The sequence below is a fragment of the Eublepharis macularius genome, chromosome 6 (assembly GCF_028583425.1).
Source record: "Eublepharis macularius isolate TG4126 chromosome 6, MPM_Emac_v1.0, whole genome shotgun sequence".
NCBI lineage: Eukaryota > Metazoa > Chordata > Lepidosauria > Squamata > Eublepharidae > Eublepharis > Eublepharis macularius.
The window spans coordinates 101,688,381-101,711,974 of NC_072795.1; the positions used below are offsets into that span (position 1 = coordinate 101,688,381).

At 40.0% G+C, this 23,594-nt stretch overlaps 1 protein-coding gene across 3 annotated transcripts in view; it reads right to left on the reverse strand.

Moving 5' to 3' along the window:
• Nucleotides 1-1,286: 1,286 nt before the first annotated feature.
• Nucleotides 1,287-23,594, reverse strand: part of LOC129331811 (protein FRA10AC1) — a 40,498-nt gene continuing 18,190 nt past the window's right edge. For 2 of the 3 annotated variants that reach the window (XM_054982367.1, XM_054982366.1), the window contains exons 5-14: nucleotides 20,495-20,571; nucleotides 19,015-19,098; nucleotides 18,271-18,355; nucleotides 17,341-17,386; nucleotides 10,057-10,170; nucleotides 9,086-9,128; nucleotides 8,589-8,713; nucleotides 7,034-7,072; nucleotides 4,644-4,728; nucleotides 1,287-4,017 (exon numbers count right to left, since the gene is read on the reverse strand). In XM_054982367.1, the coding sequence (XP_054838342.1) occupies nucleotides 3,975-4,017; nucleotides 4,644-4,728; nucleotides 7,034-7,072; nucleotides 8,589-8,713; nucleotides 9,086-9,128; nucleotides 10,057-10,170; nucleotides 17,341-17,386; nucleotides 18,271-18,355; nucleotides 19,015-19,098; nucleotides 20,495-20,571 (741 nt within the window). In that variant the 3' untranslated portion in view covers nucleotides 1,287-3,974. The remainder of the gene's footprint in view (nucleotides 4,018-4,643; nucleotides 4,729-7,033; nucleotides 7,073-8,588; nucleotides 8,714-9,085; nucleotides 9,129-10,056; nucleotides 10,171-17,340; nucleotides 17,387-18,270; nucleotides 18,356-19,014; nucleotides 19,099-20,494; nucleotides 20,572-23,594) is intronic. The other variant, XM_054982368.1, reaches the window with a different exon arrangement.

Below are 23,594 nucleotides of genomic sequence, written 5' to 3' on the forward strand. Positions count from 1 at the left end.
ATTGGCCCCATCATATGGGAAACAGTTGATGTCCCATGGCTTCTCATATTATGTTTCTCTTCTATAAAGGTAACATAGGAAACAGATGGTCTTGCATAAATTACTAAGGCCATATAAAACTGGAACATGTTTTTAAAAAGACATCACACAAAAAGAACACACAATCCAGACCTTTATTTTTATTTACATCATTTATACCTTGAATCAGCTGCTGTGCCCAGTCAATGGGTAAAAAAACCTCCACTCTAACTTCATCCTAACACCATGACCACAATCTAGAAGGCCCAACTGCAATACTTTGAGGCCTTCTTTGAACCCTAGTAGTTTTCCTTGTCATTAGTTCTCAGCTTTTTAAAGGAAACCAACTAGAGAGGACGATCTCAAGAGGATGTTCAGGTGAACTCCAGGCGTTTATGCAGATAACATATGGTTTAAAGATCTGAATACTATGTGGGATGAAGTTCTTTTTATTTCAGTTGACATTATTTCTACATAGGTATGATTAAGACTGAATAAATGAGGGGAGGTTTTTCATCTGCAGTCCTGTTCTCACAACCAACACAAAAGTCAAGAGCAAAGATGTTCCATGGCCACTGCTCGTGTTAGAAATGGAGCAGCTTCTATGAAGTCTAAGCAGACTTACATTGTTATATTGCCCTATGCATGATATGTAAAAAATGTAATGATTTTAAAGTAATGTTAAATGTAAATAGAGAATTATCAATGGTCAGATGAATTATGTACCATGTAAAAATACATTCAAGCATGTTTAAGTTAGATTATTATATGAAATATCCCATCTCTAACTTTCAGAATGAGAGACTGCTCTATATGCCACATTTTACCAGGCGGATTAAATGTAAATTTTATTCAATAATAAGATAATGAAACGTTTTGCTGTGACTTACCCTTTGTTTAGAGACCAAACACTGTAATTATTCTTGTGCAGACTGTTTCTTAAGAGACACATAAATTCATTGTACTATGTCATGCTGTAATTTGAAATGGGAGAAAAAACCCTAGAAAGGCTTAAATGTTATGACGTCTTGTGTGTTCAGGATTACAATCTAAAACAAGATTACCATTTGTTCACTGCTAAGGGGATCAGAAACCATGGATAATGCACAAGCCACATGTACTTTTCCCCTGACAAATCATTTCCTCTCTTTCTTAAAACAAGATGTGACAGACTTAACTATTGTATTGAGAGGTGGTCAAAGCAGAATCTTTTTAAAAAGTTTTACAATGATTTTAAAAGAAAAACACTATTTCAAATGTCCCTGCATAAAATCAACTGAAAGTTCATTTATGATTTACATCCTTTTAAACTCTGTAGCAGAAGACAAGATAAGGGGTTCTGCATAAGCACTGAACTTCCCCAAAACAATAACATTAATTTGCAACAACAGACTAATGCAAGGGATATTGAAAAAGAAACAGAACGACTTATATTAGCTGCACAAAAACAGGCATTAAGAACGTACTTATGAAAATGAAAAGACCACAAATGACAGTAAGTGTAGATTAGGGTAACAGATGATACGGCTGACCATCTCATCAGCAGCTGCAGTAAAGCTCTATAATAAGGAATTTATGCAAAAAGTAAAACCTACCAAATATTGGTGAGAACAAAATATTGGTGGGAACAAAATACTGGGAACAAAAGCCTGAGAAAGTTGTTGAAAATGAGAAAGTTAAGATCTTGCAGGATTTCAAAGCAAACATAAGTTAAAATATAATAGTCCAGATATTACTGTGGTTGAAAATAAAAAGGTCAAACTGATTGATGTGGCAATCCCAGGTGACAGTTGAATTGAGGGAAAAGAAATTGAAACAACAAAATACCAAGATATAAGATTTAAAATGCCCTGACCTGGATAGCCCTGGATCAGGTAAGCCTGATTTCAGATCTCAGAAACTAAGCAGTCAGCCTTGGTTAGTAATTGGATGGGGGACCTCCAACAAAGACCAGGGTTGCAGAGGCAGGCAATGGCAAACCACCTCTGTTAGTCCCTTGCTATGAAAACCCTGCCAGGGGGCGCCATAAATAGGTATGACTTGAGGGCACTCTTCAAGATTTTAAGTAGTGATAGCACTGGGGCAATACCAAAAGGACTACCTAAACATCGAGGTGATTATCAGCACAGACAGGATTACAACAGCTGCAAACAGCTGCACTACTGGGAACATGCCACATACTAAGAAGATACCTCACTGCTCAAGTCTGTGAGGGGCCAAAAATTCCAGTCTAAACATCTGGTGGACTCTGTAATATTAATAAACACTCCCCCTCCCACACCATCTCTGGGAAGATTAAGGATGCTTGTGGTCCTGCAGGAAGCATCAAATATTGAACATCAGTTTAAAAGTGGGGCGGGGGGACAGATGGAAGGAGATCCCAATTCCTCCTAAAGTTTCCCACACAGCATGGGGATTGAGAAGTTTATAAAACCCTCCCATGCAGCAACACTCAAGTTCAGGGGTGCATGAGCCAGCTTTGAGCTCAGCAGCCAACAGATTACATCCAGCCAGGTTTTTCATTCGTTCTCACTTCCACTTCCTTGCTCCAGCCCCCATTCCACATAGCTTTTGTATAAGCAGGTTCCACACTTCCCACATAGCCTTTTTGGAAGTCAGTGGGGACCTTCCTTCTTCACCACTAAAAAATTGGTTGGATCCACCCCATTGCTACAACTGTACTAGTACTGCAGTGTTAAGACTTGGGTTCTGAACTAGGTGAATAGGAAGCTAGCAAGGACTTTATTCAAGGGCCTTTCACTCATCCCCAGAACACACGTCTTTCACTATGGGGAAGGGATTTCATAAGTCCCTAGCCCAATGATTTTTTCCCAGGCCCCCAACTGGTGTCTATATTTTAAAGAAGATTTATCTATACAGATGCATGTGAAGTCTGAATATTGGTGTTAATATGTATTCTGAAGCATAATGTGACAAAAAATAATTCCTTATTTCAAAGGATTTAATTGCAAACACAGTAATGATGAAATGATCAACCAATCCTAAATACAATTGTTTAGAATAATTCCAACAGATTCCAATGGACATTTTATAATAACAATATTCAATTTATATACCACTCTTCAGGACAACTTAATGCCACACTCAGAGCGGTTTACAGAGTGTGTTATTATTATCCTCACAATTACCCTGTGAGGGGGGGGGGGCTGAGAGATCTCTGAGAAGCTGTGACTGACCCAAGGTCTCCCAGGTGGCTTCAAGCAAAGGAGTGGGGAATCAAACCCCGTTCTCCAGATTAGAGACTTGTCGCTCTTAACCACTACACCAAATTGATGTCACTTGAATAAATAGATCTAGTCTATATGGTTGCAGTACAGAGTACATTTCTAGGCCATTATGACTTTTAAGAAAAGGTATTTAGGAGCAGAGTCATTCCATCCCGGAGACACAGTTGCGTCTGTGCTGGAAATCTGAGGCCATAGGATTCTGTTCAAGGAGTTCTCATCAGCCCAGCCCTACTTCTTACACTGAACAGCAGCTGTGACATGGCACCTGCTATGTCAGCAGAGGGGCCAGGCACCAGGAAAGGGAAGCCTCACAGCCTTATATAAGCCCTGAAATTTCCCCCCTGCCTCCCTCCTGCAGCAGTTTAGAGAACTGGTCTAAACTCAATTATCATTTGTCAGTACACATGGTGTTTTTTTAAAAAATCAATATTCAACAACTTTTATGCACCTGTTACTTTCAGAATGCTGAAGCTTGCAATATCAACATAATGTTATCATGGCTCTGGAATGTAAATTTTATTTTAAAAAAAACTAGAGAACATTAATGCAAAATTCACATTTATACGAAAAGTCCAAGCAAAGATTTACTGAATAATTTCTGTGAACTATTAAAAGCACATTTAAAGAAAAATGAGGCACAACTCATTTGATGTTCATCTGTGGATTCTGATGAAGCTTGAAGAAAATTTGAGATTTCTACATAATCTTTCAGAGAAACAAGTCTTGGAAGTACTCATCAAATTCTTCCTCCCTATAAAGTGAAAACAAGTAAGATTATTCCAAGAATAGAGAGAAATTTAATCTACTGCCACTAAGGGATTTCAAAGTGCAAACTGATGATATCTCACAAGTGCACTGATGGGACTGATTGGTACATATTACTATAATATTGCATGATTTACAAATAATGAAATTATAGTGGCATTGCAGATGTGCTCTATCAATTCTACAAACAGATACAGGAACGGCAAAGCCAATGTTAGGGCATTCCAACGTATTAAATGGCAACAGAGAAATACCTGAACAATAAACACTAAAAAGTCTATTAGTAACTGAGATGTGAGCATGGAGCATACAAAGGAAGAATGAGTATTTACTAGCAACTGCCCATCATTACCGCATAGATACAGATGATAGGCAACAGTTTTGAAGTACTAATACCATTGTTACAAGTGAAGATTAGATGGAGGACTGGGAAGAGGAGTTCTTCAGTTCTTTTTTGTTATTGTTCTTCGGAGGAACTACAATGAACTAGGAGTGAACTCTGAGATTTGTCCATAAATGTTTACCAACAGTTTTATCAGCCTTATGGAATACAGTCTGTTCTTTAAACAGACACAATTTTAAAAGTGAAAAATTGTCAGTCCCAGGACGAACCGTGTTTTTTCTTCTGTCTCCTGAGGAGGGCGCTTCCAAAAATCAGCATCTGAAGGACCATCTTGGACATCACTATTGCCTGAACCTGTTAAATAACATGACTTGAAAATTAATTAAAGTAACTTTTACTCCACTAGTTTCCACATTTTAAATTATGTCTGATTAACAAGACTTCCTCAATATATCCAGTAATGAAGAAAACACTGAACAAAAGGCCTGAAAAAAAATTGTGCCACTTAATCCACAGGCCAGGGAAGTATGTCTGTTAGTATATGGTAAGAATTAGGAAAATATAACTCCACTCCCTGCCTTGCTCCATTGCGGGCTCCAGCACCCCTTTCTTCTTCAACACCAGCTTTTCTTCCTCTTCCCTCTTCATCTCCTGCTTACTGGCAGATGTGAAGAAACACAAAGAAGCCTTCTCCCCGTCCCAATTTGCCACTGTTTCAGCCTCCACTATTTCCAGGCTCTGCTCAGCAAGTATGAGAGTTGCACTGGCAACCTATAATGGTGGTTGAACCTGATGGTGCTTTTGTTTTTTAATATCTGTGTATGTGTGCATTACTTACACAAGGGGGAGTTGTGTAAATTGGATTTTTCCAATGTTGGAGTCAAGACTGGGTGGGCCCAATGGGCAATAAACAAAATAAACAAAACCTGTTCCCTCATAGCAAAATGTGATCAGTGCTACTATAATGCACTCCACGTAGGTCTCCCCTTTAAGGCAACTTGGTGCAGAACACTGCAGCTTTATTAGCAGGAGTTAGGCAAAGTATGCATATTACACCCATTCTGCAGTCACTCCGCTGACTACCCATCAGTTACTTATCTCAGTTCAAGATTTTGGCTATCACATATAAAATCCTTCATGGCTTTGGTCCCTTGTACCTTTGTGACCACCCTGTCCCTATGCCCCACCATGGCAGCTTTACTCATCTGAACAGGGCCTTCTCCCAGTGCCACCTTGCACATGGAAAAATCAATAGTTGCCCATAAAATGTATTTTCTATGGTGACCCCCCCCCTCCCCATCTTATGGATCAGCCTGCCTGAAGAGGTTAGGAAAGCTTCCACTCTCCTGGCTTTTGGCAAACTATGAAAAATTGAATTGTTCAGGAAGGCTTTTTTACACAGGTAGGAGGGCTTTACTGTGACAAAATGGTTCAGAAGGATGCTTTGGTAGAGGGATAGGGACTCCAGACTATAATACTGTGTACTATCCGTTGCTGTATGTATGCTCCTACTAGGTAATTTTGGCATTGTTTAATTTGTCATGTTTAATTACTTATGCTCTGTTTCAGTAATGTTTTAGCTCTGTATCAGATTTCTGCTTGTTTTTCAAAAAAATTTCGATTCCAAACAGTACTGGATATCCCACCCATATGTAATCGCTTTGAGCCTCAGTGAGAAAAATGAACTATAAATAATGTAAATAAGATGCATGAACACAATAAATGAAAGGCAAGATTGATATTTCAAGTACATTATTCATTAGGGCTTTTTTACACATGTAACAGGACTGTAGAGTTCTGCTGTAAGGAAATGGTTCAGAGAGATCCAATTGAAAGGGATAGGGACTGTAGAGTATACTACTGCATAGTGTCTGTTGTTGTAAGTATGCTTCTACTGGATAGTTTCCATGTCTTGTAATATATAATGTCAATTTGCCTATGTTTTGTTTCAGCACTGTTTTCAGTTCTGTGTCAGATTTCTGCTTGTTTTTTCTGCAATCCTTACCCTATTGTATTGTTTATTGAAAGTTCCAGCTGTTGACCATTACACTGTGCAATCCACCTTGAGTCTCAACAAGAAAATAACATAAATAAATACCCCCACACACATTCACCTCTGCTCCCAAGGACCTTTGAGGGCACAGAAGGCTGCAGCAGATGGGGAGGGGGAGAGATTGCTTGTACAAATACCACTCTGCTCACACTAGATAAGATCTACACCAAAGAATCATGTGGAAGATGACAGGACTTGAAGGACACAAAAAGCTAGTTGCTAATGCCATGACTTTCAAGTAAGAGAAAGTGTGCAACATCCTCTAAGATATTTATCTTATTGTCAAATCAGGACATGCAACAACAGACTGATCCATTGCTCTGGAAATACTCTTTATAAATATTGTTAGAAAAGAGAGTTAGGTACTAATGCCACTGGTGAGATCATCTGCTTTTAGGCTGTGTATGAAGCAACATACATTCCTCCCCCACTTCAAATCCATGTTTTGTTTCTCAACTTCAAACTCTGAGATATTCATTTCCCCTCTTGCAACTTTTTCACATTCTCAGTCTTTAGTCATGCTAATGAACAGAAATGACATTTAAACCAAAAGAACAGCAAAGGACCCTATTTCTCAAACTGTCAAACATAATTTGAATTACTTACCTTCATCGGAGTCATCTGATTCTTCTAACAATCCCTGATCTGAAAGAAGTCATTTTAGGATTTAATTTGTTACATAACTATGAATGTTAAGTGACAGAAATTCAACATTTCCCAGTAATTCTTGTTATTTTAGGAAGTCAAAGGGAAATAACATAAAAGTCTAACATTTGCTAATAAACCTCAAGAATGTACCCAGTTCATCCTTCTTTCTAACATTTAGCAACAAATGTCACGCTTTACAAAGGAGTATTGCTAAGTGAGGAACATGGCAGGGGAAAATGTTAGCAGGCTGCAGAATCATCTACCATTAACCACCTCCCTTGTTGCATGTAAATTCTTTCACATACTCTTCACCAAAATTTATCTTTATGAACTGATCACTAACCACCATGGACAATTCTGAGTCAGGCAGCCTCTATAATTAGGGTTAATTACAGTTAACTTCAGTACACCATGATTAAGAATAACATGGATGGGACAGAAGAAATTTGACCTCAAGAGTGGAGGACCTAGGACAGTAGAAGTGCGTCATCAAGTGGCCCATTTCCAGTCTTTTAAATCATAGTGAACAAATGGCTAGCAATACATCTCCACTGCCCACATTTATTTGACATTTACCAGTAAATCCACAGTCATGCCAAGATGCAGAGAAGGCACACATTTTGTGAATACTTTTTGCCTTTCCCTTTTAGCTGCTTTTTGTAATGTCTTACAGGAGCAGATATCATAGTAGTACAGAGAACAAATCTCGGTCGCCAAGGTAACCCAGTGGCTCTCCCTCGCCCAGATTCAGTCATACGTAATGTACTAGTTGGGACAGAATGCAGATTCTCATGCACCTTTAAAAGCACATCCCTCAGAAAGTATTGCTGTGAGAATTAATAGCATCTTCATCCTGGCCATATCCTGCTCCATTGGTTTCAATTATGAGAACTGCATCAGCAAATGTCTTGCTGCACAGTGCAATGAAAATGCTAGGCCTGCGCAATAAAAGCAAAGAAGCACTGTTCTCTTTGCCTTAGCACTGGCATGTGTTTTGTTTGCCCTCTGAATCTAGCTAGATGCTCAGTAGACCAATTTCCACACTGTGGCATACACACATTGGGTCAAGGGTCCCCACCCTGTGTAACAGTCCCGAGTTCCTGGATTCTGTTGGCTACAATGTATACACTGCTGAAATCCACCTTTCTTGAGATCCTGTTGGCTACAATGCATACCCATCTGAAATCAATCTTTTTTTGAGTTCCTGAATTGTGTCAGCTTAAATCAATCCTTTCTGCAATAAAGGCTGCAACTGTACCTTTCCGATTCATCTTCAAAAGGTATAACTACCTTTTCACCTTTGGATAATAAATCAGTTGTTCTGCTCTCACCCCTAAACACACATTTTGGACTTCACTACCCAAACTAGATTCTACTATTGTGCTACCAAACACAACAGAACTTAATTGTCAAGTCCCTGTGATCCCCCAGTATATAAAACATACCTGTCACTGTTAGATCTAAACATTCAATAATTCATGTTTAAATTTAAAAATTGAGGGAAGGAGGTTACCTTTGTGGTTCTTTTTTTTCTTTGATTTGTGTTTATGTGATGCAGATAATCTCAACTTTTTACTTCTTAGCAATCCAGAGGTTTGTTCAGCGCTTGCTCTCTTCTTTGGCTTGACTTCTTTTCTCCTTTATAACAGAAACATATCTCAGAGTTCTATTAATGTGTCCATTCCATTACAAATATATATAGACAGAATAACGGGCTTATAAAATAAAGATATCCTTAAATTCCTCAGCAGTTGGCCCTGTAAAATTGAGTTTTAAAGTTAAGCAACTAAACTGTGTTGCTTAATGAATAAATGAATAAATTTTAAGTAAAGGCTATGAATAAATTTTAAGTAAAGAAATTACTTTTCCTATATGCCATTATAATAAATAAAGGTTTGAGTCCACTCTGAGGCCAGCAGAAAAGGCCAAAATGTAGCTGTACTTGTATGTATGTGTGTGAGGGGGGGGTCTATTTTATACATGCTCAAGAGGGAATAAGTGATGTATTACCTGTGGTGAAAATTTAATTTGTAAGAGCATTCTGGACAGAGCCCTAAAAAAAAGTGAAAATCTATTACTCAAGTAAAGATTTGACACCAATTATCTTCAATACATTTGTCTTCCAATTCTTCACATTTAAAATTTCTCATGCTAACCAAAACTGTCAGTTAGTTTAACTTAAACTATCTAAGAATTTTAATAAAAACTTGTAATACAGTAATGTATTTTCAGAGTTTCTATCTGAAGTGCTCTTGTGGAGCTTTAAAAAAAGCACTTCACATTTTCCTGACGCCTAGGCATTTGTGGGGCTTGGTGTAGAATAATGTATTATAAAAAAGCAGCTCTCAAATTAAGCTGAGGACTGATTATTGCCTGCAGTACAGAACACAGGATGAAAGAATTTGGGGAAGTGAAAGCCTGGATTCACTTACACAAATTTTGGAAACTTATTTTAAATAAAACTGGAAATTGTTAGTCTACATTAATCCAAGAACAAGAGCTGAACTAGGAGCATACTGAGAAAGCCTCATATTCATAGCCTCATATTCGATAATAATTCGATAATTCAATAATCCCATTATTTATGCAATGAGACCATGCAGAGAAATTAAATACAGCAGAAATAATATTGCCTAGGAAGATTTAATGGACACGGATGACCATTTGTGGTAGCATGGAAGCCATCTGACACGACACATGCATCAGCAAGGAATCTATCCCTTGCTGATTCTGGCTCCACTAGCCAAAATATGAGGCTAGATTAGGTGACGCATGCACACATTCTATAAGAAATCAGTGGCTCATCTATGCTTTAACTGATTTTAAATCAAGCAAGGTATCTTCTGTCTTTGAACTCTAACCACAGCTTTTGAACAGCCATCTATAACATCATAATAGTCTTGTCTATATTACATGCATATTAAACTTTAAAAAACCCTACATATTCTATTTATATACATGTAACTATATGAAAGACTCACTCAATTTAACAAGTGCATTTTTCTTCTCTTCATGCTCGATGTAACCAAAATTCACCTCCCAACTCTTCAGGCCTTCTTTTTCATCACAGTGTTTACTGCCACAGGAAAACTGTCCTGCAAAGAGGTCAGAAACAATAATAATATAATAAAATTCGATTTATATACCACCCTTCAGCACATCAACACCCACTCAGAGTGGTTTACAAAGTATGTTATTATTATCCACATGACAATCACCCAGTGAGGAGAGTGGGACCGAGAGAGCTCCTAGAAGGCTTCAAGTGGAGGAGTGGGAATCAAACGCAGTTCTCTAGATTAGAGTTCCACCACTCTTAACCACCACATCAAAGAGAGAAACAAATAACTAAAGTATTTAGCTCACGAAGATTAGTTTTATATTTATTGCAATATTAGCAAAGAAGAAAAATGGTTTAACAGATTAGGGAACTTCTAGTAAAGTATGGTCCCTTTGGTATTTTGCACAGGTAATGAGGAAAAAGAAAGGAGTGTATTACATTCTGGTAATGATTGAACAAGTATGACATGATTGTTTCCTATATCTTTCTATGGGGTTTTGCCCATTGTGAAGGTTCTGGGGTGCCACATGTATCTAATTCTCTTACCTGAAATCTAGGTGAAAAAATAGTTTCAGGCTTCAGTGATAGCTAGAATTTTTTATCAGCTTGGATCCATCCTTCCTTCAACACACACTTAAGATGGAGGAAGGCATCATACTTTGCTCAGTAAAGTGGTAGGCTAAAGGTAGGATCCACCCATTCAACTTCATCTTTTACTAACCTTGCTCTCCTTTCTGAAGAACGGGCATTTTGTTGTGTTGATTTGATGTATTTATAAGCTTTAGGATAGACTGTTATAAAGTTGTTGATGTGAGGTTGTCCTTGAAGATGACGTGGAAACTTCAACTAGCGCAGGATGCTGTCGTTCACCTTTTGGTAAAGTTTGGAACAAAGACAGGAACCTATCCAACCCATCTACAGCAACTGCGTTAGTTTCCCATTAACTTCAACATGCCGGTTCTTACTTCTGAAGCCCTTCATGGCCTGGGATCTTGAAGAATATTTTTCCCTATACAAGCTCTGACCTTTCATATGATCTGTGGGATGTTCTTTGCTCCACATGCCAGTACCCCAGGAAGTAAGGTAAACTGTGGCATGGAGAAAGGACTTTATAATCATGGAGAAAGGACTTTATAATCATTGCTCGAGGCTATAGAATGATCTTCCTGAAGAAATTTATAGCTTTTCTGGTCTTCTGGATTTTTGAAAAATATGCAAAACAGACCTCTTCTGGAGGAGTGATGATTGAAGATGGAGCGGAGTAGCCCTGTGTTGGTCCTGGTGTTGAATTTTTTTAAATTCATTTTTAATTGTTTTGTTTTTGTTGGAAGTTGAGTAAATGCATGCTGCAGCGCACAAACAATAGTTTACTAGAAACATGATGTGACATTACTAGAACAAAATTTGGCTCCTTTATGCCCCCAATCCAGACCATACTCAAGGTTATTCTGACTTTTTTTCCTTTTGGAAATAGCACTCTCCCATATATGTTATTTAAAAAACTCCCTGAAGTTTCAAATTGCAGATTGCCTACTTTGTTGAGTGAAAGAAGAGCTCTCACTCAAAACAAACATGTGAAATGACCTCCTGGGCAGATACTGTTAGTCAAACAGTTTTCTGGATTTTGGTGTATGGCCACTACATTATTTTGTTTTAAAATGCTTATTTTCAGAAGAATCACTTCAATAACAAACTAAACAGTTTTTAAGAATGCCTTGCTAAATAAAACCACTAACATTTCAATGGACTGTATTCACATGGTTGTGGTGAGGATGTGTATTAATACGCTCACCTCCAGGACTGTTTTTGACAGATTAACCTCAGAATGGTCTGAGTAAGCTGCTAACCAATGGATTGACAGTGTCCTCAGATACTTCAGTTCTGCAGTGTTAAACCAATTGACATGTGAATGCTTGGACCAAGAATACTGAGCTGCTACTGCTCATATATTTCAACAAACTCATTCAGATTTCATAAATATTTTTAAAGAAGTCAAGATAACAAAACCCCTTGTCTTGCATACCTATAAAAATTACAAGAGAAAAAAGTTGATTTTCATACTGAAAATACTTTAAACCACACCTATAGAGCTGCCAAACCAATAGAAAAATGTATTAATTTTAATAGGTTGGTAGCCAGTATTATAAACCTTGATTCTACTGTCCAAGCCTCTATAAGTTATCACCTCCAGAAAATTAATCTCCTCACAGTTAAACTTCCAGGAGAACTTGACATTAAGATCCCTCCCATTTAGCCATAAGCAAAACTCCTCTACCCTCTCCATATCCTTATATACGAAATAAAGGTCATCTACGTAACGAAAGTAAAAGGCTATATTCCCCCCCAAAGGGTTGGAGGGATGGAGGATATGGTTATTCTCCCAGTTTTGCATAAATAAATTCGCTATACAGGGTGCCGCGGAAGGTATTTTTTCCTAAATCAGATTGGCTATCACCTGCAATGATTGCTAGAATTTTTTGCTGGTGGTATATCATGCTCTTGGCTTCTGACAGATTTTTAAACTGAAATCACATGTATATTGTAAAATGCAGGCAGGTTGAAATGTAAATTATAGATCAGCTTTCTTGCATGGTTCTCAATCAATTCAGAAACCAGCACAAAGACACTTAAAACAACCTGCTTTTTTCAAACATCAGAAGCCGGAGACTCACATCTAAAACTGCTCTTCACATCTGCACACTTATTTATTTCATTTGTATGCTGCCTTTCTTCCCAATGGGGACTCAATGGCTTACATAATTCTCTTCACCACCATTTTATCCTCACAACAACACCGAGTCTGTGATCAACCCAATGTCACCCAGCAAGCTTCCATGGCTGAGGAGCATTCGAACCTGAGCCTCCCAGATCCTATCTAACACACCACGCTGTGTCTCATCCTGAACTGATGGAGCAAAGTTTCAGCTGTGTGGCACACTGCATACAAGTTTTACTTGGACCAGAGAAATTTGGGTTTAAATCTCTAGCATGAAGCTTACCTTGGGCCAATCACTGACTAGCTCTTAGCCTAAACTACCTCTCAGGATTATTAAGAAGAAGAGTGAGACAGAAATGTGATAAACAGTGATAAATATCTGTTTTTATGGCCCCGTGATGATGATGATGATAATGCAGTCAGGTGGGTGGGTGGGCATGGATGAGAGAAAGAAGTGGCTGTCAAGTTGCAGCCAACATGGTGAAGCTGTAGGTTTTTCAAAGTAAGAGATTTCAGAGGTGGTTTGCCACTGCCTGCCTCTGGGCAGCAAACACGGACTTCCTTGGAGGTCTACCATTCAAATAAATTTCAGGGCTGACGCTGCTTAGTTTCCAAGATCTGACAAGACTGGACTAGTCAGATGTGCATATACTTAATCATCTTCTGTTACAAATTTTGTCTCACCAGAGAGTAGCAGCCAATCCCCTGCAATCAGCGAGGATGTCAAAAGAGAGGAGACAGCAGAAAATACCCAATTTAAAACTCTACATTAAGGAATCATAAAAAGATTAATTAGGCTTGTTAATCAATATCTATTCTGGCAATTAACAAGTGGTTTCTATCTTACAATATATTGCATACGAGCCCCGTGGCACAGATTGGTAAGCTGCAGTACTGCAGCCCAAGCTCTGCTCACGACCTGAGTTCGATTCCGGCAGAAGCTGGGTTCAGGTAGCCAGCTCAAGGTTGACTCAGCCTTCCATCCTTCTGAGGTCGGTAAAATGAGTACCCAGTTTCCTTGGGGTAAAGTGTAGATGACTGGGGAAGGCAATGGCAAACCACCCCGTAAAAAGTCTGCCAAGAAAACATCATGGTGCAACGTCCCCCCATGGGTCAGTAATGACTCGGTGCTTGCACAGGGGACTACCTTTACCTTTAGATACCACTATTAAACATATCTACTTTACCATTTCAGCTCTGTGTCCCATCATTTTCAAATTAATTCTATTAACTTGGAATATCAGGAGTAGAGATGGGCATGAACCACAAAAAACCAAACCATGAAGTTCATGGTTTGTGGATGGTGGATTTTCACAAACCACGAACTACAAACTGGGGCCAGTTTACGAACCAGTTCGTAGTTCGTGGGGTTTAAATTCCCCTTTCCGGCCACTTAGCAACAGCAGGGAAAGAGGCATTTGACAGTTTAAAGGGCCCTTTCCTGCCTTGCAAGTGGCAGGTCCCTTTAAACTATCAGCTGGCAGGCAGCAGGGGGTGATTTGAGGGGCAGGGAGACAGTTTTTGGCCTCCTCTGCCGCCCTGCGGGCCCATGCAGCAGCGGAAGAGGCCAAAAATGGCCTTCCTGCCCCTCGTGGGAGGAGGGGGAGAACACTGCGGCCCCGCAGGGCAAGGTAAGTGTGGGGCTGGGACTGGGGGCTGGGGTTTAGGCAGTTTAAAGGGCCTTGTGGCTTGCAAGTGGCAGGTCCCTTTAAACTATCAGCTGGCAGGCGGCAAGAGGGGGATAAACTATCGCCTGCCAGCTGATAGTTTAAAGGGTTCTGCCGCTTGCAAGCTACAGGAAAAGTTTATATGGCCATTTCCCTGGGGAAATGACCATTTAAACTGTCCCTTTACGATCCAAATGAACCAGTAAACCAGTTCATGGAAGTTCATGGTAATGAGCTTCCACAAACCACTGGTTCGTGAAGAACGAACCGGCCTAGTTCGTGTGGTTTTCTGGGTCGTAATTCGATTCGTGCCCATCTCTAATCAGGAGTTGCCCATCTTGCTACTAATTTGCTTCTGTTACTTAATCTTATATACTAATAGCCAAATGGCCCTGATCTGTGGATACTTAAATCTGGAGACTGGGGCCAAGAAAGGACAAGAAAGATCTTACTACATACCTAACAAATGCTTCAGGCTTGCAAAAAAATCTGAAATCTAAAAATTTACATTTTTTAAAAAATAACTCAAATTATAAAATGAGAACCTATAGCTTTAACCAGATGCCTAAAGTGGCTGTTTTTGGCAATCACAACAATTTAGCCAGTATTTCAGGTTTGTTTTCATTCAGTAAAAGGTAGGGGGAGGGGATAAGACACTTTCCAGGGCTGTTTTGGCCTTTAAGGGAGAACTCACTGGGGCCAGGTCCAGAAGCAACCACCAGACTTGACAACTTGCATGATTCATTCGAGTCTGGCTAGTTGCTCCTGTCAACAACCAAGTGCATGCGCGCGCGCACACACACACACACACACACACACAAAGCTAGTGTAATGTAGTGGTTAGAGTTTCAGAGCAGGATGTGGGAGATCCAGGTTCGAATCACCACTCTGCTGTGGAAGGTCATTGGGTGACTTTGAACCAGTCACATACTCTCAGCCTAACCTACCTCTCAGGATTATTGTGAGGATAATACAGAGGCAAGGAGAATGATAAGCTGCTCTGGGTCCCCACTGGGGAGAAAGGTGGTGTATAAATTTAGTAAATTAATAAATATAGAAGAATGGGGAGAGATAAAAGATAAGTTGTTTAGTGGGTTTGAAGGAGAGGAGGATGTAGAGAAATAGTATATGGAGGCTGCCAAAAGGAGGGAAAAGAGGAAATACTGTGGGGAAGGGGATACACGGAAAAGTGAAGTCCCCCTCCCTGGGAAGCCCTTGCAAGTTTTCCACAATGCAACTGGGCCCAGCACAGTCAGCACCACACACATGGGCCACAGAGGACAGCTGACAGGGGGAGGGGGTAAAGTGAAAACTGGGGGGCAGACAATGGTGGGTGGGAAGGAGAGAAGGAAGCAAGAAAAGGGGAAGAGGCTATGGGGTGCCAAAAAAGGGAAAGAGGACATAGTGAGGGAGGGGGAAATGAAATGCCCTCCTGCAAGGTCTTATGGGTCCCCCACTTGTCTTTCCTATATTCTAGCACAAGGGACAAGGATTTCAATGTTAGGCCACTGCCTGCTTCTCACTAATCTGTCTACTTTAATCCAAACATCCTGAATTATACCACTAGAGTATATAATTAGCATAAATCTGTTCACATATCCCCACACTTTGGACACAAACATCCCCCAAATAGGCATCTCCTTGTATCAGAGCTCTTTAGCTTTCAGTTCGCAGAGGTGGTGGTACATATTTAATTAAACTGTATTTTTGTATATTTCATTTTGTGACCCATTCTGAGTCCTCAGATTTACCAGAGTGAAGGCATTTAAATAAATTAATTTAGTTTAGATTGCAAGCTACAAATGCTGTAGCTGCCTATTATGGGTCCCATGGCTTTCTTTTGTTATGACTATGTGATGGGAAACTGCCATCAAGTTTCAGCCAATATGACAACCCTGCAGGGTTTTCAAGGCAAGAGATGAGCAGAGGTGGTTTACCATTGCCTGCCTCTGCATAGGGACCCTGGACTTCCTTGGTGGTCTCCCATCCAAGTAGTAACCACAGGAGACCCTGCTTTGCTTCCAAGATCTGACAAGATCAGGCTAGCCACAACCATTCAAGTTGTCATGAATGATTACTGATTTACCCTTGAACACAGTTTTCTAGCTAAGATAATGGTTCCATAATGTATGTTTTCCAATTTAGCATATATATTCAAGTTAGCAAAAATATTTACAATTAAAAAACCTTGGTTTTTAAAGGAAAACATAACTTTTTATTATTTCATGAAACTAGATAATACTAGTTCTTCATTGGAAAAGATGCTCTATTAAAATTAAATCAATACCACTATTTTCGGTAGCCTATAGTTTTTCACCTACGTTGGTAAAAACTCAGGTTTCACATGAGTATACTTGAAGAAGTTTTCATAGCATAACAGAAAGAGTAGTGTCTGACTCTTTCCCCTCTACAGCATCTTAAAATACATGCAAAATGGGTTTAATATGTGTCTGATTTGGGAACAATAATAAAAGTATATTAAAATAATTTCAAGAATAACAGTGCAATCCTAAACAGAGTTACACCTTTTTAAATCCACTGACGTCAACTGGCTTAGAAGAGTGCAACTCTCTTTAGGAGTGCACAGTAAATTCAGGAAATATATTCCACAACTACTTCAAGACAACCTTACTACAATGTTAAACATTGGCGCCTCTTAGTGGTGAACTATATTATTAATCTGTGCTAATGACTGCAGTATTTGCAAAGCAAGCCTGAGCCTTTTGGAAAATAAATAAAATAAACACACCATGCACAACACAATCTGTTACAAACCAGTCTGCAAAAGAAAAAAAAGAATTTGAGGAAAAAAGATAAAACTTGCCTTTTCCTGATATGACCTCTTTCTCATGTCTCCATCTAAACCCAAACTGTAAGAGATGAAAAAGCACTATTAAGCACTTTGCAACTCAGTGGCGGCATCCAGACTTCAAACAAGTTTCTGACAAAATCAAGTCAACGTTCCAGTGTGCTCCTTTTTGAACACCAAAAGCGCTATATAAATGTTAAGCATTGTAGACTAAGTAAGATCCATTTTAACCCGAACTCCTTCTAATGAACTACAGTTGCTGGTACAAAAAGACTAAGGTCCAGCTAGTGGGCTTCCCAAAATACCTGGTTGGCTTCTGTTGGAAACAGGATGCTGAATTAGACGCACCTTTGGTCTGCTCCAGCAAAGCTCTTAAAGGGGGAATGTGCAATCATCTGTGAGGAAGCTCACAAGGCCAAGGCCATTTTAACAGGTGAGCATGAAAAGTAACATGCCTATATTTATAGGAATCCTATTGGAGACAAGACTATAACCATTTATTATTTAAATATGACCCCACATGCAAAGTGACCATTGTTTCCTGTAAGCTTCTGTAAAAAATTGGCAGTAAAATAATAATAGCATTACTTCCTGTGCTCATCCTCTGAATGACCCATTACTGGCTGCAACTGAATATAGGATGCTATATTTTTTGCCTGTATATACTTTCTTCAACAGCCTACAGCCTAGGTGCCCTTAAAAGGAGATTACCTTTGGATGTTTGAATTTACATCTTCCCCAAGAACATAATTTCAAATGGGTTGCCATGTTGGTCTGCAGTAGAAGAGAAAGATTCGGGTCCAGTAGCACCTTGAAGACTTACTAGATTTCTAGAGTATGAGTTTTCAAGAGTCAGAGCTCTGGTTGGTCTTTAAAGCACTACTGGACCCAAATCTTGCTCTTACATATCCCCAAATTGAGGAAATTTAAAATCTAAGCCTGTACCTTGTTTTCTTTGTATTTAGTCAGATCTGCTATACAGTATTCTTTGAATAATTTATCATAGTATTTCTTGCTAAGCCTCTTCTCCCTGAAAAGGGAAGAACTTATTAGATACACAAAACAACACAAGCAGACAAAAACAGTGGAAGCTTTTCCTAGCTCAAATAACAGCAAAGTAGAAATAAGCAAGTAAATTCTACATAATAATTACTAGCTACAGCAGAAAATTACAGGAAAGGCAAAATTTCATAGGAGTAATTACCTTAAACAGAAGTTTTTACTAAAATATATTAAAAGTACAGATTAGAAATAGCTTTGGAGAAGCCTTGCTTTGTGGGTGTTTTTAATACCAGCTTGTTTTCAATTAGGAATTCACAACATTTATTACAGCTCATCAAGAGTTTATTTGGCCCCAGAGGTGTCACAAAGGAAAAACAGCTGAAGAATCTTTAATAATAGTATCACCCCCTGGCGAAGCTGTATGTTTCTCATGCAGCTTCATCAGGGGGGATCTTCCAAATTCCTATTAGTATCTTTCCCATATGTGCACTACAGCAGCACATTTTGCACCATCCGCTGTTTTTTCCTTTGTTTTGCCTTGGTGCGCCCCCCCGCCCTTTCTTCTTTACAGAGGTGTCATACAAATCTTCCGAAATGCTTCATCAAAGATGGCACTGTAAATTATACATATGATTTAAAATGTCCATAAAAGGTAAATAAATGCAGCTCAGTCACAGCCCAAGTTACCAATTCATATCCACTTCGTCCTCTTCTCTCCACAGGAATCTGTGATTTTCCCTTACAATATCAAGGTCAGTCTTGTCATTTGCTCTGTAAAAAAATGAGTTTACGCCTGGATATCAAATACAATTTTATAGTACAAAATAATCACATCTTCACTGGTTGCACTTTACCTCAGAATTTGACTTGCAGAACACTTTTTTCTAATAAAAAGTGACAAAACGGTGGTCAGAGTAGAAAATTCCAAGGGCCAATGACTACCCTGCTTTGTATTTAACTAAAACTGTAACCTTAGCCATTCAAATATGCTTTTTTGACCGGCATGGCATAAAATTAAACTTCTCAATTCAGTTATACTCTATTAGTTCATGGTCTTTGTTCTGAATTTATAACAAATGATTTAAAATCTACATAGTCAAAGGAATTAATTTTTTGTACATCCAAGAACTCTGGCACTTCCCTGACAATGAAGATCGTCTGCAAAGGCCTTTCTCTGGGGAGCCCAAACTTTGAGAGCCTAAGGAATCCCAAGCACAACTTCTCAGAATCCTACTCATGTCTACTTCATGGGGCTTACTCCCAAGAAAGTGTTTGTAGTGGTAAGTGGGTGGCTAACGGAGGCTAGAACTTTCCACAGTGGCATCTCAGCTGTGGCATTCTCTTCCCACAGCTGCCTATTCAGTTTCCAGATGTACATGTTGCGTTGGGTTTTTATTCATTCTGGGTTTTGGTTGATCTTAGGTTCATGAATGTATTTTTGTGCTGTTGTCAATAACCTGGAGAAAAACTGTCTTGCCTTTTTAATAGCGGCTTAATGTGTGCAGATAATCAGTTGAAGATTTCTATGGTACAGTGGAAAAGAGTCCAGTAGCACCTTTAAGATTAACCAACTTTACTGTAGCATAAGCTTTTGAGAACCACAGTGCTCTTCGTCAGATGTAATGGTACAGTGGTAAATAACATCTAGTAAGTACCATCGTATTGAGCCACTGTTAAAGAGATAGGACATTTTTTTCCAGGTTGTTTAGCAACCCTCACTGTTGCTGGGTTTAGGAAAAGATGATTTTTTTTTTTGGCTGCTGTTTTCATTTGTTGTATGGCTTTATGTGCAAGTCGCTTCCAGCCATAAATGTGAAACACTATGTGAATACCTCACTGAGGACTGCTTCAAATGTTATAATTTTCTATAAGAAGAGCAATCTCCATGCAAGGAAAGAATGTATTTTGGATTGCCAGAATATTCTTTGTTCTGTGACTAACCCAATGCAACATGGAACCCATTTTTATTGCTGTAACCCTCCCTGAGCCCACTTGCAGGGACGGTGGGGTAGAAGCCCAATAAATAAACAAACAAACAAATAAATAAAATAAACCCAAACAAGCAAAATGTAGTGCCTAAAGCCGTCTAGAACTATTCAGATTTCCCTTAGTGTGTAACTTTTTAAAACTTTTTAAAAACAAACTCTGGTAATTACCCAGCACTCACCCTGAACGTTTGAAATCTTCTTTCTTACCACCGTAGAATAAAATGTAGTCATTCACCAATTTCTTATGCCTTGCATACTGAGAGAATTAAGGAATTAACTTTTTTTTATCAATGGCTCAATAGGATTTCATGGTACTACCCACTCACACAAGTTTGTATGATGTATATAACAGTTGTAAAGACACAAAATTCCAAAGTTAATTTTACTGACAATGAAAATTAAGAAAATTATAACGTAAGAGAAGTTTAGACCAGCATTGTGTAGTGTTTTGTGCTGGCCTAAGGTCAGGAAGACCCAAGTTTGAACCCCCCACTGTTACCAGAACTGCTCTTTATTATAATGGGGAATTAGCTTTAGCAGTCTGTAACTTAAATTTAGCGCGGATCTTAACCTATGTCTACGGAGGTCCCGATCCCAGACACTCTAGTGAAAAAGAGGCAGACTACAAATAGGTTCAAACACGTGTATTTTCTAATAGTGTGGCGTAAGCCTGAGCTTGCACATACATACAAGAAAACATACAAGGACTAGGAAATGCAGAGTAAGAAATACAGAGACATTCGCATTAGCTGGTTCCCAACGATCGTAGAGGGAATACTCACTTATCCTGAAGCGAAGCAGAGACACGGCAGCGAGGGTGGCCCAATGCCAGCACTGGGACCACAGACGGACAGAGAGGGGTTCTGGATAGGATGGCGCGAGCCCCGAGTGGTCTGGGAGACCAGCTTAAATACCCCAAAACGTACCCCGGGGCTGGTGCTGTACTTGGTGGTTCTCACAGTTTAAAACAAAGGTTCTAATGGGCTACTGAATGGCTTGGATGGGCCACTTTGGTAATCTGATTGCGATAAGTGACACCTCAGGAAGAGGGGACGAAAGAGGGAGGGGGAAATCCAAGTGGGCTGAATGGATGTTCCAGCGGACAGGGCTTGTCCTGATGTCATCAGCTCTGGAATGCGGAGGTTTCTTTGAGATGCATTCTCTAAGTGCTTGGGATGGTCAGCATTTAGTTCCTTCTCCTGGGCGGCTCCTAAGATATGCAGAGCGGGGCGAGGTACTCTCGCTGCGGACGTGGTGTGCCCGCTTCGCTGAAATGGCTTCTCAAAGCAGTCTTCTTCCCAGGGTCTTCTGGCTGCCTAAGAACATGGATGCCGGCTGGGCATAGCTGGGGCTGGATAGCAGGCTGCCCGGTAGCGAGGGCAAGCTCGGCGACCGGCCCGCAGGAGGCTCCAGGCGGGAACTGACCAGTGAGCGCCTAGCCAGGCTCGCTGGAGGTTTCCCCAGCAGGCGCCCGGCTGCTAGCAGCGGCTTGGGCCCATATGAGGCAGGCTTCCATGGAGGCAGGGGGAACAGCACGTTAAAACACAGTCCAAGGCAGGGAACAGGCACGGTCCGTGGCAGATGGCAATGCAGGCACGGGGCACACGTGTAACACAGTCCACACGTACACTGGGACGTCCAGATACAGGTCAGGGCAGGGTTGCCCAGGAAAAGAGTCCTTTGTGCAGTTAACCAAACATGGATGCAGGGAACTACACAGTCTATTGCAGCAGCAACGTAATTGACACGCAGGCAGGAAACTGACATGTGTACCAGAACACACGTGCAAAGCAGTCTTTGTGTAGCAGCAGTGAAACAGTAATGCAGGAAACTTTAACACAGTTCATAGCAGGCCTTAAAGCAGGAGAGGGGGCCTACTTGGCAACACCACTCTGCCATGGAAGCTCACTGGGTAACTCTGGGTCAGTCACACACTCTCGGGGTTGTTATTGGGAGGATAAAATGGAGAAGAGGAGAATATTGTTGCAAGCCACTTTGGGTTCTAGTTGGGGGAGAGAAGTAGGATAGCATAATTTTTAAAAAAAGTTTAAGATTCACCAAACTACATTCCCTTATCATGTTTCTTTATTTAGAAAAGTAGTATAAATGCAGGACAGGTTTGTACTGTTAGTTATATTCATTAGTTGATGTGCAGGGTGAATACAGACCTGCTAATTCTACCAACTTGAAAGGGAGGACTGAATGGAATGCTATGTCCCTGTCCCCTATTTTTAAATCTGATCTGCCAAATTTACCTTGGTTCTGACCAGCTTTATAAACAATGGTCATCAACTAAAGTTACCCTGGAGCTTCTGAAATCAAATTAGGAGAACTCTAACACAGCATAACTCTTCTGAAAACTTCGTAAGACTGTCTGCTAAATGGAAACTGCTAAGAACTTCCATTTACAGTTACATAAAGAGACCTTTTAAGACATTAGACACAAACCCATCTCCCAGCTGGTATCCCATCCTATATTCAAGTGAGGGTAGTGCCAGAAAACAAGCCAAGATTAAGCCATGATGTCCACATTCATAAATCACATGAAGCGATAGTTAAAAATTCCTGTGGTTAATAAGCCAACTTCAAAATGATCTCACTACATGTATTCATGTGTATGTAAAAAGAGAGACAGAACTGTTTGTTTTTGATATTACATAGACCATATTTTACAAGCATTATGTCACATGTAACAGAACGGATCTCTGGACACTTACTGTGAAAGTCCTTTGCTTCTGAAGATATGAGGACACCTTGGATGGTTCCCACCATTCAATCAGAGAGGCAGGAAATTAATTTCTTCCTTCTCCTGTTTGGCCGCCCCTATCTCAGTTTAGGTGACTCCACGTAGCAGGAATCTCTATACCAAGCCTCTTTGGAACACTGATGCCCGAAAATCTGGAGGCAGCACAAGGTTAGTGAGAGAGGCAACAGAATGTCCGGAGGACGAAGATCCAGGGAGAGCAAGATGTCCTCAGATCCAAGGAGATCCAGAGAGAGCAAGATGTCCTCAGAGGAGAAGGACCCTTCACGGTAAGTGTCCAAAGGTCTGTTCTCCCTCTGAGGTGGAGGACATCTTGAGTGCTCCCAAGGTAGTTATTGTTTTCTGGGTGGGATGTCACTTTTGTCCTGGATCACATGCTGCAGGACTCTCCTTCCAAAGGCAGCATCCACCGAGTCAAATTTGTTCAGCTTGCAGTGCTTCACAAAAGTTGAAACAGATGACCATGCAGACACCCTGCAGACTTCTTCTATCGATGCATTCCTTTGAACAACTGT